The sequence below is a fragment of the Bufo bufo genome, chromosome 8 (assembly GCF_905171765.1).
Source record: "Bufo bufo chromosome 8, aBufBuf1.1, whole genome shotgun sequence".
NCBI classification, from domain to species: domain Eukaryota; kingdom Metazoa; phylum Chordata; class Amphibia; order Anura; family Bufonidae; genus Bufo; species Bufo bufo.
In genome coordinates, this window is record NC_053396.1 from 189,954,568 (window position 1) to 189,966,867 (window position 12,300).

The window sequence follows — 12,300 nt, forward strand, 5'->3', positions numbered from 1 at the left end:
TCTAGGGAAGATGCCTATAGACAGCATGACCTCCCCAGGGTCACTACATATTTTATGTGCACCTGCTGTAATAAGAAATTATCATGGGTACAGCCTAACCCTGTCTGAGCCCATTGCCTTGCACCTAAACCCCCCCAGGATGCCCCAGTCTTCTCTGTCCTCAAGTTGTTTTTTCCCCCAAATAGGCCTCTTTTCGCTCCCAGGCCATAGGTAACCTTGCCCAGCTATCCCAATCTATGGTGGAGCATTTGCCTGCCCAGATTACAGCTGCTTCACCCCTCCCCAGGACAGGACAGAACATGCTGTACTTCCAGAAACAGGTCCCTTAAGGGACCTACATTCTTTCCGCAAAGGACCTGCTGCTTTTCAGAGTGATTTTGAGCAGAGCACAAGGCTATCTTAGGCCATGCAGGACCCATGAAGGCAGAGATACTGTCCAAATTCGGGATAATTCTCCCTCCTCATCTCAGAAGGAAGTATGTTTTCTCTGCACTAGGTGCTCTGCCTTGGTCTTCATACACTCCAGGCTAAAGATTGGCCTCATCCTGTTAGGCGCCCCCATCTTCAAAAGTTTCTGAAGTCCTCTTCCTCTTCTCTGAGAAATCCATTTCATCGCTAAAAGGTCCATCTCTCCGCAAGTGGATCCACAAGTAGCTCGCCTTGCCAAGGACACCACCCTCCCTTTGGCTGACCCTGCTTCTCTCTCTGACCCCTTGGACAAGAAGATAGATTCCCTGTCCAAGTCTGCTTTTGTTGAAGCTGGCTCCACTAACCTCCCTGCCTTTTCTGCCTGGGTTGCTAAAGTCTGTGTCGTTTGGACCAAATAGCTTCTTCCAGTATTTGCCAGCTGACTCTGACCAAGCAGATCTCTTTCCTTGTGTCTCAGCTTCTCCAAACTTCCCAGTACCTCTGGGATATTTCCCTTGAGCCCACTCACCAAGCAGGCAGAGCAGTTGCTAATGCTGTGGCGATTCCTGGGCAGTGTATGTGACATCTAAAAAGGCACTCGTAGCTCTCCCCTTTCTGGGTAAAAAGCTTTTTGGTAAGTGCTTGGTAGAGCTCATCTTGGAGGCCATGGGCAAGACTTTTCTCTTACCACAGAACCATCCCTGCTCAGCAGCACGTTCCCAGAGGTTTTATTCCTTTCGGGACTCCTTGTCACGTCTGGTCAAGGAGTCCTACCGTCCATCTTTCAAGACTGTGGTCTTTGGAGGAGAGCTCCCAACAGTTAAACATTCTGGAGCTCACAGCCATTTTCCTGTCTCTCTCTCAGTGAAAAGTCCTCCTCCGGAGTCATCCAGTTGGAATTCAAAAGCAATGCTCCGTGAAGCCTTCTGCATCATGCAATAAGTGGGGAGAAATGTCTTTGCCCTTTCCACTGTTCACAATTGGGAGGCCGACTTTCTCACTTTGTCTGGGCGACTGGTCTCTCTGGCCAGAGTTTTTTCTCCAGCTGTGCCATTGTTGTGGTCTCTGACGTGGACCTCTTCGCCCCCCTGTCTGAACCACAAGCTTTCGGATTACGTTGCCATATCACTAGATCCTCAAGCTCTAGCCGTAGGCGCCCTGGTTGTTCCCTGGACCCAGTTTGTCCCTCTGTTTCTTACTCTTCCACTTCTGCCTCGCATCCTCAAACAGCTCCAGCTGGAAGGGGATCTGACACCAGACTGGTTCTGCAGGGTGTGGTAAGCGGATGTGGTTTTTCTTCTTGTTGAAACTCCTTAGCCTCTTCCTCTGCACACTAACCTCCTTTCCCAAAGTCCATTATTCCACCACCAATATACCTTCGCTAACATTGTGGCTGTTGAAGCCACTGTCCTAAGATTTTTGTGGTCTCTCAGGCTATTATTCAGACCATGCTTAAAGGAGTTTTCTGGGAATTTGATATTGATGGCCTATCCTAAGGATAGCTCATCAATATCAGATCGCCAGGGTTCGACATCTGGAATCAGCTGTACGAAAAGGTCCCGGTGGTCCATGAGTGCTTAGACCTCTTCTTAGGCCAGTGACCTCTCTATACATCGGTCATATGACCTAGGTGCAGGTCACTCCCATTGAAGTCAATAGGGCTGCTCCTCTCCATTCCCAGGATTCTTTCCTTTCTCCAGTCTGGGTTTGAAAAGGGTTTGTGTCTGGTGTCCCTTAAAGGGCTTATCCAACCCCTATAATGACTCCCCCAATGCCCGGGCCCCTCATATAGATTATACTTACCGTGCTCCCCGGCACGCTTGTCACTCTTGATGCCCGCACAGCCACCGCTGCATCTCCCCGTCGCGTAGATCAAAATATCCAGTGATAAGGGGAGCAGCCAATAGCAGGTCGCAATGGGGACTAGCCTCACCTGCGAGATGCTGCAGTGCCGGGGAGCAGGGTAAGTATAATCTATGTGAGGGGACCCAAATCTGGTTTGTGATGCTGCTCATCAGCCTCCTCCCTTCATTTTCTCTCGTTCTAGCTGGCCTTTCTTGTAGTCATTACCTCCATTCGCAGAGGTTCCAAGCTGGCTGCTCCGTCTTATAGATACCCCTTTCTTATTCTTCATCAGGACAAAGTGGTCCTCCGTTTTGTCCCTTTGTTTCTTTCCAAGGTAGTTTCCTCCTTTCACATCAATGAAGACATTATTCATCCCCAAGTCTTGATGTTGTCTGGGCAATCAGAATCTATCTGGTGCTTACTGAATGCTTCTGGCTCTCAGACTCCCGCTTTGTCATTTCCGAGGGCCCACACAAGGGCCTGCCAGCCTCCAAGGTGTCCAATTCCCGTTGGATTCAGTCGGTCTACCTGGCTAAGGGCCGAGATCTTCCCTTTTGGATGATTTCTCATTCTACTTGTGCAGTTGAAGCCCCTTGGGCAGTTCGGCATCAGGCTTCTGCTTCCCAGGTCAGCCCAGGATGCCGCCTGGGCCTCTGTCCATACCTTTTCCAAATTTTACCAGATTCATTCCTTGGCATCTGTTGATGACAGTTTGGGTTGCAAGGTTCTCCAGGTGGCAACGCACTCGGTTAACTATTTTTGGACCTCTCATAGCAGCGAATAGAGAGAGCACCACACATGCACGGTGTCCTCTTCTTTACTTCAGGAGCGAGTCACAGAGGTGAAACCCACCTAGCAATATGCCATCAATGTCTGAGATCGGGTCAACCCCTTTAAGAACTGGACTATTTTGAGCCTTCAGGACTGAGTGATTTTTTTCTTCTTTTTTTTTTTTTTTTTCTTTGACACATTCAATTGCATTGGGGGAGCCAGGAGACATTTTATTTTATCACATCTTACTCATCTTAATTTGACTTTTTTTGTCCCACAAGGGTAGGGATCAGCAACCTCCGGCACTCCAGCTGTTCTGAAACTACAACTCCCAGAATCCTCCTTTACTTCTGTGGGAGTTACAAGGATAGCCGAGTAATTTTGCATGCTGGGAGTTGTAGTTTCACAACAGCTGGAGTGCCGAAGGTTGCTGATCCCTGCACTAGGGGACTAAAAGCTGCAATAGTTTCTTCTCTTCTGTAATGCTTTTTGTGCTGATGTCCTGACCGAGATCCAGCATCTCTTCCCATGTAGAAGGAGGTTCTCATGACTGGTGAGGCAGCTCATTATATTTACCACCACCCAGACTTATTCATATTCAAACTTTTTTTATTTTTTTATTATTAATATTATTTTAGGAACATCTTGCAGAACGGCCTCCGAGAGCAGCTTCTCCTGCCAACCAGCGATCAGTTTGACAGTGTGCTTTGTGCTGTGACAGCAGACATCGATTTTGATGGACAACCTGAGATTTTACTTGGAACATACGGACAGGTAGTTAGTAAGCCAGTGCTGTGGGACTACTTAGATTTACAATGTGTTCATGCTCATTACATCACTGACTTGATCAAGCGCAGATCCCTAGCAAAGAAATGGCCACACAGCAATGTGCGACTGTAATGGCGACTGTACACGAGACAGCTGTTGGCTGGTTCTGCCAACTCCACCTTAGCCATGCCCGCTCAGTAGGACTTAAAGCCCATCTGTCAGCAGTTTTGTACCTATGGCACCGGCTGACTTGTTACATGTGCACTTGGCAGCTGAAGACATCTGTGCTGGTCCCATGTTCATATGAAAGAAAGCTTCATATTTCTTTGCATAGTATGGCACCACCTGTTCAAACTGTACAGCAATGTGCTTGTCTACCTCTCTCCCCACAGCCTGGTCTGTGCATAGCGATCCTCTGTCAGTAGAAATGATAGTTTCCTGCCCTGCTTATCAGAGAAGGCACAGAGCCTCTGCAGTAGCATGCCAGTATAGCTGAGAAGACTCCTTCTGCGGGGCAAGTAAGAGAGGACCGTATGGTCAGCTGCCAGAGGGAGAAGGAGACTGATTCTCCCCAGATCATGCATTCAGCAGCACAAATTAGCAGCGGTGTCAAGGTGGGACACATGAAAGCGACAAATGATGAAAAGGGAAACTTTGCAACTTACATGTATAATACTAATCCTTGCATTGTTTTCCACATGTTTTGCAAGCATAGGTAACTGAGGTCACTGCCCCCTGTGGATGAAGCATCGCTATGTTCTATTCCCCGGAAATAGCAATGTGAAGGCGGGTGAATTGCAGTGTAGCAGCTTTAGATTAATTAGATTACCGCCCACTGACACATGTCGGTTGTATGGGTGGGTGAAGCTGGCAAAGAAGGTGTAAACAATGAATCTAATTAACGAAGTGCAGCTTGTGAGAGCACTACACTGCCTGGAGCACCCTGATGTGTGATTTCCCCCGTAAAAACAGGCCAAGTTGTTACTAAGTGCGACTGTCTCACTTTAATGCCTTCTCTTCCTCTGTAGTAAGATTTGTATTTAGGACTGGATGATCGGGGGCTTGCAAGTTTTTTTTATTTATTTTTTTATGCCCTGGATAGTTTCTTTTAAGGCTCCATTCAGACGTCCGCACTTTGGATCCGGATCCGTTCCATAATTACGGTATGCGGAACGGGTGCGGACCCATTCATTTTCAATGGGGACGGAAAAGATGCGGACAGCACACAATGTGCGGTCCGCATCTGCATTTCCGGTCCGCGGCTACGCAAAAAATAGAACATGTTCGCAGCTGCGGACAAGATTAGGCATTTCTATCGGGGTGCCGGCCCGGTGTTTTGCGGATTCGCAAAACACTACGGACGTGTGAATGGACCCTTGAGATGCTTTCACCGGTTCATTTAAAGGACTGCGTGACTCTTGAATTTCACAGATGAGGCTTTGAAAAATTACTTATTTGTCTATCACTTTGGAAACGAGTGACCTGAAGTTGTGATCTATATGCCGATGTTAGAGTAATCTTCCAGGATGGCAGATGAGATACCGACCTCCAAGTCCCATATCTCTTTGTCACATAACCCTAGCGTTAAAGGGGTTATCCCATTACTAATATAAAAAATTAAAATCAGACATCATATAGAACATGACAGCATCTTTCTAACAAAGCTAGAACCAGCCCTGGACCTCACATGGATCCAGAGATCTCCCCATTCATTGCTCTGCTAGATTTATATCAAGCTGGGAGCTCAAGGGGAGTTTTTCTGGTGCAGCTCAGGGGGTGTGTCCTTTCTGCTACAGCTCTCTCCCTATCACAGCTCAGGGGGTGTGTCCTTTCTGCTACAGCTCTCTCCCTATCACAGCTCAGGGGGTGTGTCCTTTCTGCTATGTCCTTTCTGCTACAGCTCTCTCCCTATCACAGCTCAGGGGGTGTGTCCTTTCTGCTACAGCTCTCTCCCTATCACACCTCAAGAGGTAGCTGAAGGATAAACTGAGCATGTGCGACCATCTCAGTGAACAGGACAGAGAAATAAGAAAAGAAAAAAACAGCAGGTGGCGCTATAGAGATACATTTTATTGAATAGCTCACTGGCTATGCCAAATGTTTAATTACATGTAATTGCAAAAGTATTCAGATCCAGGGGCTGGTTTGAAAACTAGAATATTTTTCATGGGACAACCTCTTTAAAGGGGTTGTCCAGTCATGAGGGAACAACCCGGTATCCGTCTGAAATAAAGAACAAGTAAGTACTTAAAGGGAACCTGTCACCGGGATTTTGGGTATAGAGCTGAGGACATGGGTTGCTGGATGGCCGCTAGCACATCCGCAATACCCAGTCCCCATAGCTCTATGTGCTTTTATTGTGTAAAAAAACCCGATTTGATACATATGCAAATTAACATAAAAGAGTCATATCTTACTTGTGTGACCAGAGAAGAGTCATATTTTCAAGCTCTGACGCATCTCAGGGTAATTTGCATATGTATCAAATCGGTTTTTATACACAATAAAAGCACACAGAGCTATGGGGACTGGGTATTGCGGATGTGCTAGCGGCCATCCAGCAACCCATGTCCTCAGCTCTATACCCAAAATCCTGGTGACAGGTTCCCTTTAAAACCCGAAGCCAGAACATGGGATCTGTCAGGTAAGTACCTACTTGTTCTTTACTTTAGGCAGATCCCAGGGGTTGTCCGGTTTCAGGAGGAAAGTAAGCTGTTTGAACAGGCCGCATCCTCTTCTTAGGCCATTGATCTCACATTCATTGGTGACATGGCCTATGTGCAGGTCAGTCCCATTCAGGTGAATGGGCCCGAGCTGCAATACCAAGCACAGCCACTATACAATGTATGGCGCTGTGAGGGGGGCCGCAGTGCTCACCAAAGTGCCGTGGCCTTTTCAAACGGCTGATCAGTGGGGGTTCCAGGAGCATAGGTCATCAGTCTGTAGTTGCCCAATTTGTTTTTAAAGTAACCGGGCATTTACACCACACTCGGCTTGTAATTGCCCTGCAGTGTTCTGGACTGCAGAGCTTATTCTCGGTAACTCTCTCTGTCAGGAGCTCCTGTGTTACAAGTACATAGAGGGGCGTTTCCAACCTTTGTGGCAAAGAAGTTTCCCCAGCCCCCTGCTCTGCATCGCCCACGTGGATTTGACATGGGACGGACTGTGTGAGCTGGCCATTATGTGTCTGAAAGGACTCCACATACTGCAGGTAAGATCCCGATTCCTGCCTGTATCACAGCCGACGACTACATTCACAGTTCTGCTGGTTTCTATTAGAACCTGTCAACAGATTGGCGACAGACACTCCCCCTATTGCTTTCTGCAGTACAGAATTACTATCTTTTTACTATCATTTTTTAACTGTACAATGCAATCACAGCGCAAACTCTGTGCAGATTTCATCACTGCAGGCAACAGAACTATGAATGCAGCTCTGGATTACAATACACACGGTGACACTGGAACAATACAAAATAAATAAAGCAACTGACTCATTATTCCGAAAGTTATCTACATGCTGTCTTTTAGACAGAGGGGATGCCGTTATATCAGGGTTTTGTCTTACCCTGACAACCTCTTCTTGAAATGAAGCTGGCCTGGTGATCAGTTGCGATCACAGAGGAAGTTGTGGCCCAGTTATACATTTCCCCTCCACCCACCATCCACGTAACACATGTACGGATGCCTCGGCCAGTGCAGGAGTTGCTGATACTCTCCATAACTTTGGCTGATAAATGTAAGACGGCTTCCAAGGGGGTGGGGAGTCCGACCTTTGGGACCTCCATCAGTTGACTGGAGTAGAGCACCTCTTTCTTTGGGAGATCTAACACACCCATGCATTACACAGACAGCTCATCGATTTCAGTGGTCACCATGCAGTGCTTCAGTTTCCCCTGTGGTGGCGCTGCAGGGTAACTGAGCACTTGCTGCAGTGTTTCTCTGTTTCCAGCAGCAGGATGCTATGTCCTCCCCCAGGGATTGTGAAAAGCAGACATCCCTTTTATAGACTATAATGGGGTTCGTTAGGTTTCCGCTCAGAAGATGATTTTGGAGCGGAGACAAAAGTAGTGCATGCAGGACTTTTGTCTCCGCTCCAAAATTATCTTCTGAGCGTAAACCTAACGGACCCCATTATAGTCTATGGGGTCCGTAGGCTCCGTTCGGCTCAGTTATGTGCCGAATCTGTCCTTTCCGTTCTCCTTATAGACAAGTGCCATTGCACCTTCTAGAAGATCGTTCCCCAATATGCCAGTTGGAGGGCGAGACTGTGTGTTCTGGGACTCGTTTGAAGCAAGAAATGTAAAGCGAGTCCCACTTTATGCCCCATGAACCCTGTCGGCATTGGTGACTGGTAGGGAAGGTTCATTAAAGGGGTTTTCCCAGGAGTATAATAGTGATGACCTATCCTTTAGGATAGGTCATTGGTGGGTCTGACTCCAGAGATCAGCTGTTTAAAGAGGATGTGGTGCTCCGATGAGTGCTGCACCCACTTCGTAGGCCCGTGCCGTCACGTTCATCGGTCACATGGACTAGGTGCATCTTAGTCCTTCCAAGTGAATGGGGGTGAGCTGCTATACAGCGTATGAGGTGGTCCATGGTAAGTTGTGAGGAGGACGCAGCACTCAATGGATAAAACATAAATATTGTACTCCCGGAAAACCCCTTTAAAAGGGTTGTCCAGGTGTTTTTAATATTGATGATCTATCCTCAGGATAGGTCACCAATATCTGATCAGCGGGGGTCTGACACCCGGCACCCCCGCCGATCAGCTGTATGAGGAAACAGCGCGCGCAGTGCGTACGTGCCGTCCCCCTTCCCTCTTCTTGCTCTCCGCTCTATGTCTATGGGACAGCAGCAGTGGACAGGAAGAGAGAAGGAAGACAGCATGTGCGCGCTCCGTCTCCCCGTACAGCTGATCGGTGGGGTTCCCGGGTGTCAGACCCCCGCCGATCAGATATTGATGACCTATCCTGAGTAAAAAAGCCCAGTATCCAGTAAAAGCCCAGAAACCTCTAGCCCCTAGATCAGCGGTGGGGAACCATTTTGCTGCCAAGGGCCATTTGGATATTTGTAACATCATTCGGGGGCCATACAAAATTCTCAATAAAAAATTTTTACTGCTGTATTTGGTCAAACATATAATTGACTTAGGGATAAGTTACAGAAATTGCACTTCAATTAAAATAATCTAGAGGGCTGTATTTTTGCAGCACAAAATAGCGCCTGCACTATATATATATACAGTATATTACATACAATACAGGCGCCATATTGACCACACATAGCAGTCTAATTTTTAAGTTCAGAATGTTACTTATTTGACATTAATGGCAGGAAGCTAAACCCAGGGGGTCCAGAGAGGGGTTCACCCAGCTTTCACTCTCCCTGCCTCTTTCTTCGCAACTGTCCCTGCCTTTGTCCCTTTCTCAGCAAAATATCTGCCCCCACCTCCATCAGCCTGAAATCAGCCTCCTATCAGACCCCCCAGGCCTACATCAGCCTCAGATCAGACTCCCATTAGACCTCTAAGCCTCAGATTAGACCCCAATCAGACCCTTCCTAGCTTCAGATCAGACCCCCAGCCTCAGACCAGACCCGGATCAGACGCCCAGCCTCAGATCAGCACCCATCTGACCCCCCAGGGTCAGATCAGCCCCTATAAGACCCCCCAGCCTCAGATCAGACCTTCATAATACCCTCCCTAGCCTCAGATCAGCCCCCATTAGACCCTCCCCAGCCTCAGATCAGCCCCCCTAGTCTCAGATCAGACCCCTATCAAACCCCAGCCTCAGATCAGACACCCCCAGCCTCAGATCAGACCCTCCCAAGCCTCAGATCAGACCCCCATCAGACCCTCCCCACCCTCCTTTAGCCTCAGATCAGCCCCAATCAGACATCAGATCAGATACTGTATTTAAGATAAACAAATAAACTTACCTCTCCAGCTCCGTACGGCGCTGCCTCTTGGCAGATTCACTTACCCTCCCTGTTCTTCTTCCTGCCGCACTATATTGTCACCTCACACCGCACAGCGTCAGGTCATAGTGCACGTCTACGTGCACTGCGTCCTGACGCTGGATGTGTCAGGACACAGTGTGGGGCTGAAAGAAGACCAGGGAAGGTGAGGACAGCCAGTGCAGTGCTGTTCTCACCTTCCTGTGCCTCCCGTATGCTAATGACCGCTTCCATAATGGAAGGGGTCATAAGCATTTTCACATTATGTTCTGGCAGGGGGCCGGGGGCCACATGAAATGATACCGTGGGCCGCATACGGCCCTCGGGCCGGAGGTTCCCCACCCCTGCCCTAGATGGACATATTTGGAGGTCTTATTAGGGCAAATTCTGTCATTTCCATGTTCTGACCACTCACAGTCATAATGTGTTAGTTATTTAAGACAGACGTATAATTTAGGAATAGAAGGGGAAGACATTGCCCCATTGAGATGAGTTCCTGTGTGCTGTGACGAGGCAGCGTGCTCCCACCACCTCGTTTGATAGCTGTGCGTATTTCACCATCCGGACAGCCTGTTGTGTGCCTTATTAAAGTAGGCGAGGTGCACGCCATGGCGTCTTCATTATTTCTTGCACAAATCATCTTTTTCTGTTCCTGCAGAGATCAGGCTGTGGCCCTCGCTTTACACCTGCTAAGTCGCCGGCTATCAGCTTGATTAATAATTATCCAGAAGCTCTTAATTAGTTTCCTGGTGGTATTTATGCACATTCCGCTGGCACGGTAGTCAGAAGTCGGCGAGCTGTTTCCTCTTGGTCTCCCGCCACAGAAGTTTGGCTGCATTTAGGAGGCCGACATATGAACCGAGTCACTGGTGGAGGGGCATTAGAAAGACATGACTGCTTCCTTCCGGAAACGCCACACCGTCCGTGGGTTGTGTGGTTGCGTGAATGGAGCTGGTCTGCAATACCACGTACAACCTGAGGACAAGTGTGGCACTGTTTCTGGAAGAGAGCAGCCACATCTTTCTAATCCCTTTTAGGTTTACATGCACACGTTCAGGATTTATGTGCAGGGAAATCCGTGCGGACAATCCGCATCAATTGGTGCGGTTTTCCACGCATACTAAGTGATTGGAGAAAATCCGGTCAGGAAATATAAAATAAATCGACCTGCTGCAGATTTTAAAATCCGTGCGGAAAAAAAATCTGCATTGTGTGCATGAGAATTTCAAATTCTCATAGAATACAATGTACATAACCTACGGTGCAGATTTTCCGCACGCAATCCTGATCGTGTGCATTTAGACATAATGGGGCTAACTCCTTAGCTTTTTTTTTGTATTCATTTTGACCAGTCTCTTCCAATGTTACTTGGAGGTAGCTCATCCTGAGCCTCCTGCTTCATGAATATAATACCAGCTAGATGGCGAAAGAGGCATAATGGTTGTGGTGACTTATGGCGTATCTCTTCTCTCTCCATACAGCACAGCCTGGCGAAGACGTCACAGTGTCTGATCCAGAGGCTCCGACAGCAGGTAGAGAAGGCCAGCGTGTCAGACATGTCTCACGTGCAGAAAGGAGTCGAGGTCGAGCCGACCCCCTGAGGCTGCAGCGAACCCTTCGCCAGATCCTTAAACCTGGTGCCTGGAACATGAATCGCTTTCCTATCAGGACCTTATACATTATAATCTGGACAAATCTGCCTTCTGAATCCGTTACCACTGCTCAAATAAACAGCTCAGGACGCAGGAGAGATTTATATCCAGTGTCCATCTCTGTGTGTGCGGCCGGTAGTAAATGGAGCCCTGTATGGGCATGTAATCATCACAGACGTTAAGTTAATGTCAGCATGCACTCTTATGCCTATGGGGTTAGCTATAACACTGCCATATACCTGCCATATAATACAAGGTCATTTCTGTGCAACTTCGTAAAGGCATCTGTCAGCAGTTTTGTCCCTATGACACTGGCTGACCTGTTACATGTGCACTTGGCAGCTGAAGACATCTGTGTTGGTCCCATGTTTATATGTGCCCGCATTGCTGAGAAAAATGAAGTTTTAATATATGCAAATGAGCAAACATCATCACTGCCTGGCCCTGTCAATCAAAGTGCAGGGGGCGCAGCAGTTGCAGAGAGAGCTGAGCCTCTAGGTGTAATGACAACGCCCCTGTTGCCCCTAGAGGCTCATTTGCATATATTGCGGGCACATAAATGGAAAACTGAAGGGTCCTCCTCTGACAGTTTGGTTAATAAAGCGATGCCTGCGCAATCCACTGGTAGATCTAAATATTTCCTTTCACCCTCTGGGGCTGTTTGGTTGCCAAGCGCTGCCTGCGCAATCCAATTGTGTACATCTGGACCTTCCCAATCACCCTCCGGGGTCGTTTGGTTGATAAGCACCACCTGCGCAATCCAATTGTGTACATCTGGATCGTCCCAATCACCCTCTTGGGTCATTTGGTTGATAAAACGCGGCCTGCGCAATCCAGGTGGACATCCAGACCTTCCCAGTCAATCTGGGTCGTTTTGGTTGATAGAGTGCTGCTTGCG

General features: G+C 48.1%; 1 protein-coding gene across 1 annotated transcript in view; it reads left to right on the forward strand.

Moving 5' to 3' along the window:
* The window catches only part of KPTN (kaptin, actin binding protein), a 31,874-nt gene extending 20,372 nt beyond the window's left edge, over window positions 1-11,502 (forward strand). Inside the window, exons 10-13 of the mRNA XM_040405133.1 lie at window positions 3,663-3,798; window positions 6,848-7,003; window positions 11,232-11,331; window positions 11,363-11,502. Of these exons, the coding sequence (XP_040261067.1) occupies window positions 3,663-3,798; window positions 6,848-7,003; window positions 11,232-11,331; window positions 11,363-11,382 (412 nt within the window). The 3' untranslated portion in view covers window positions 11,383-11,502. The remainder of the gene's footprint in view (window positions 1-3,662; window positions 3,799-6,847; window positions 7,004-11,231; window positions 11,332-11,362) is intronic.
* The last annotated feature ends 798 nt before the right edge of the window (window positions 11,503-12,300 follow it).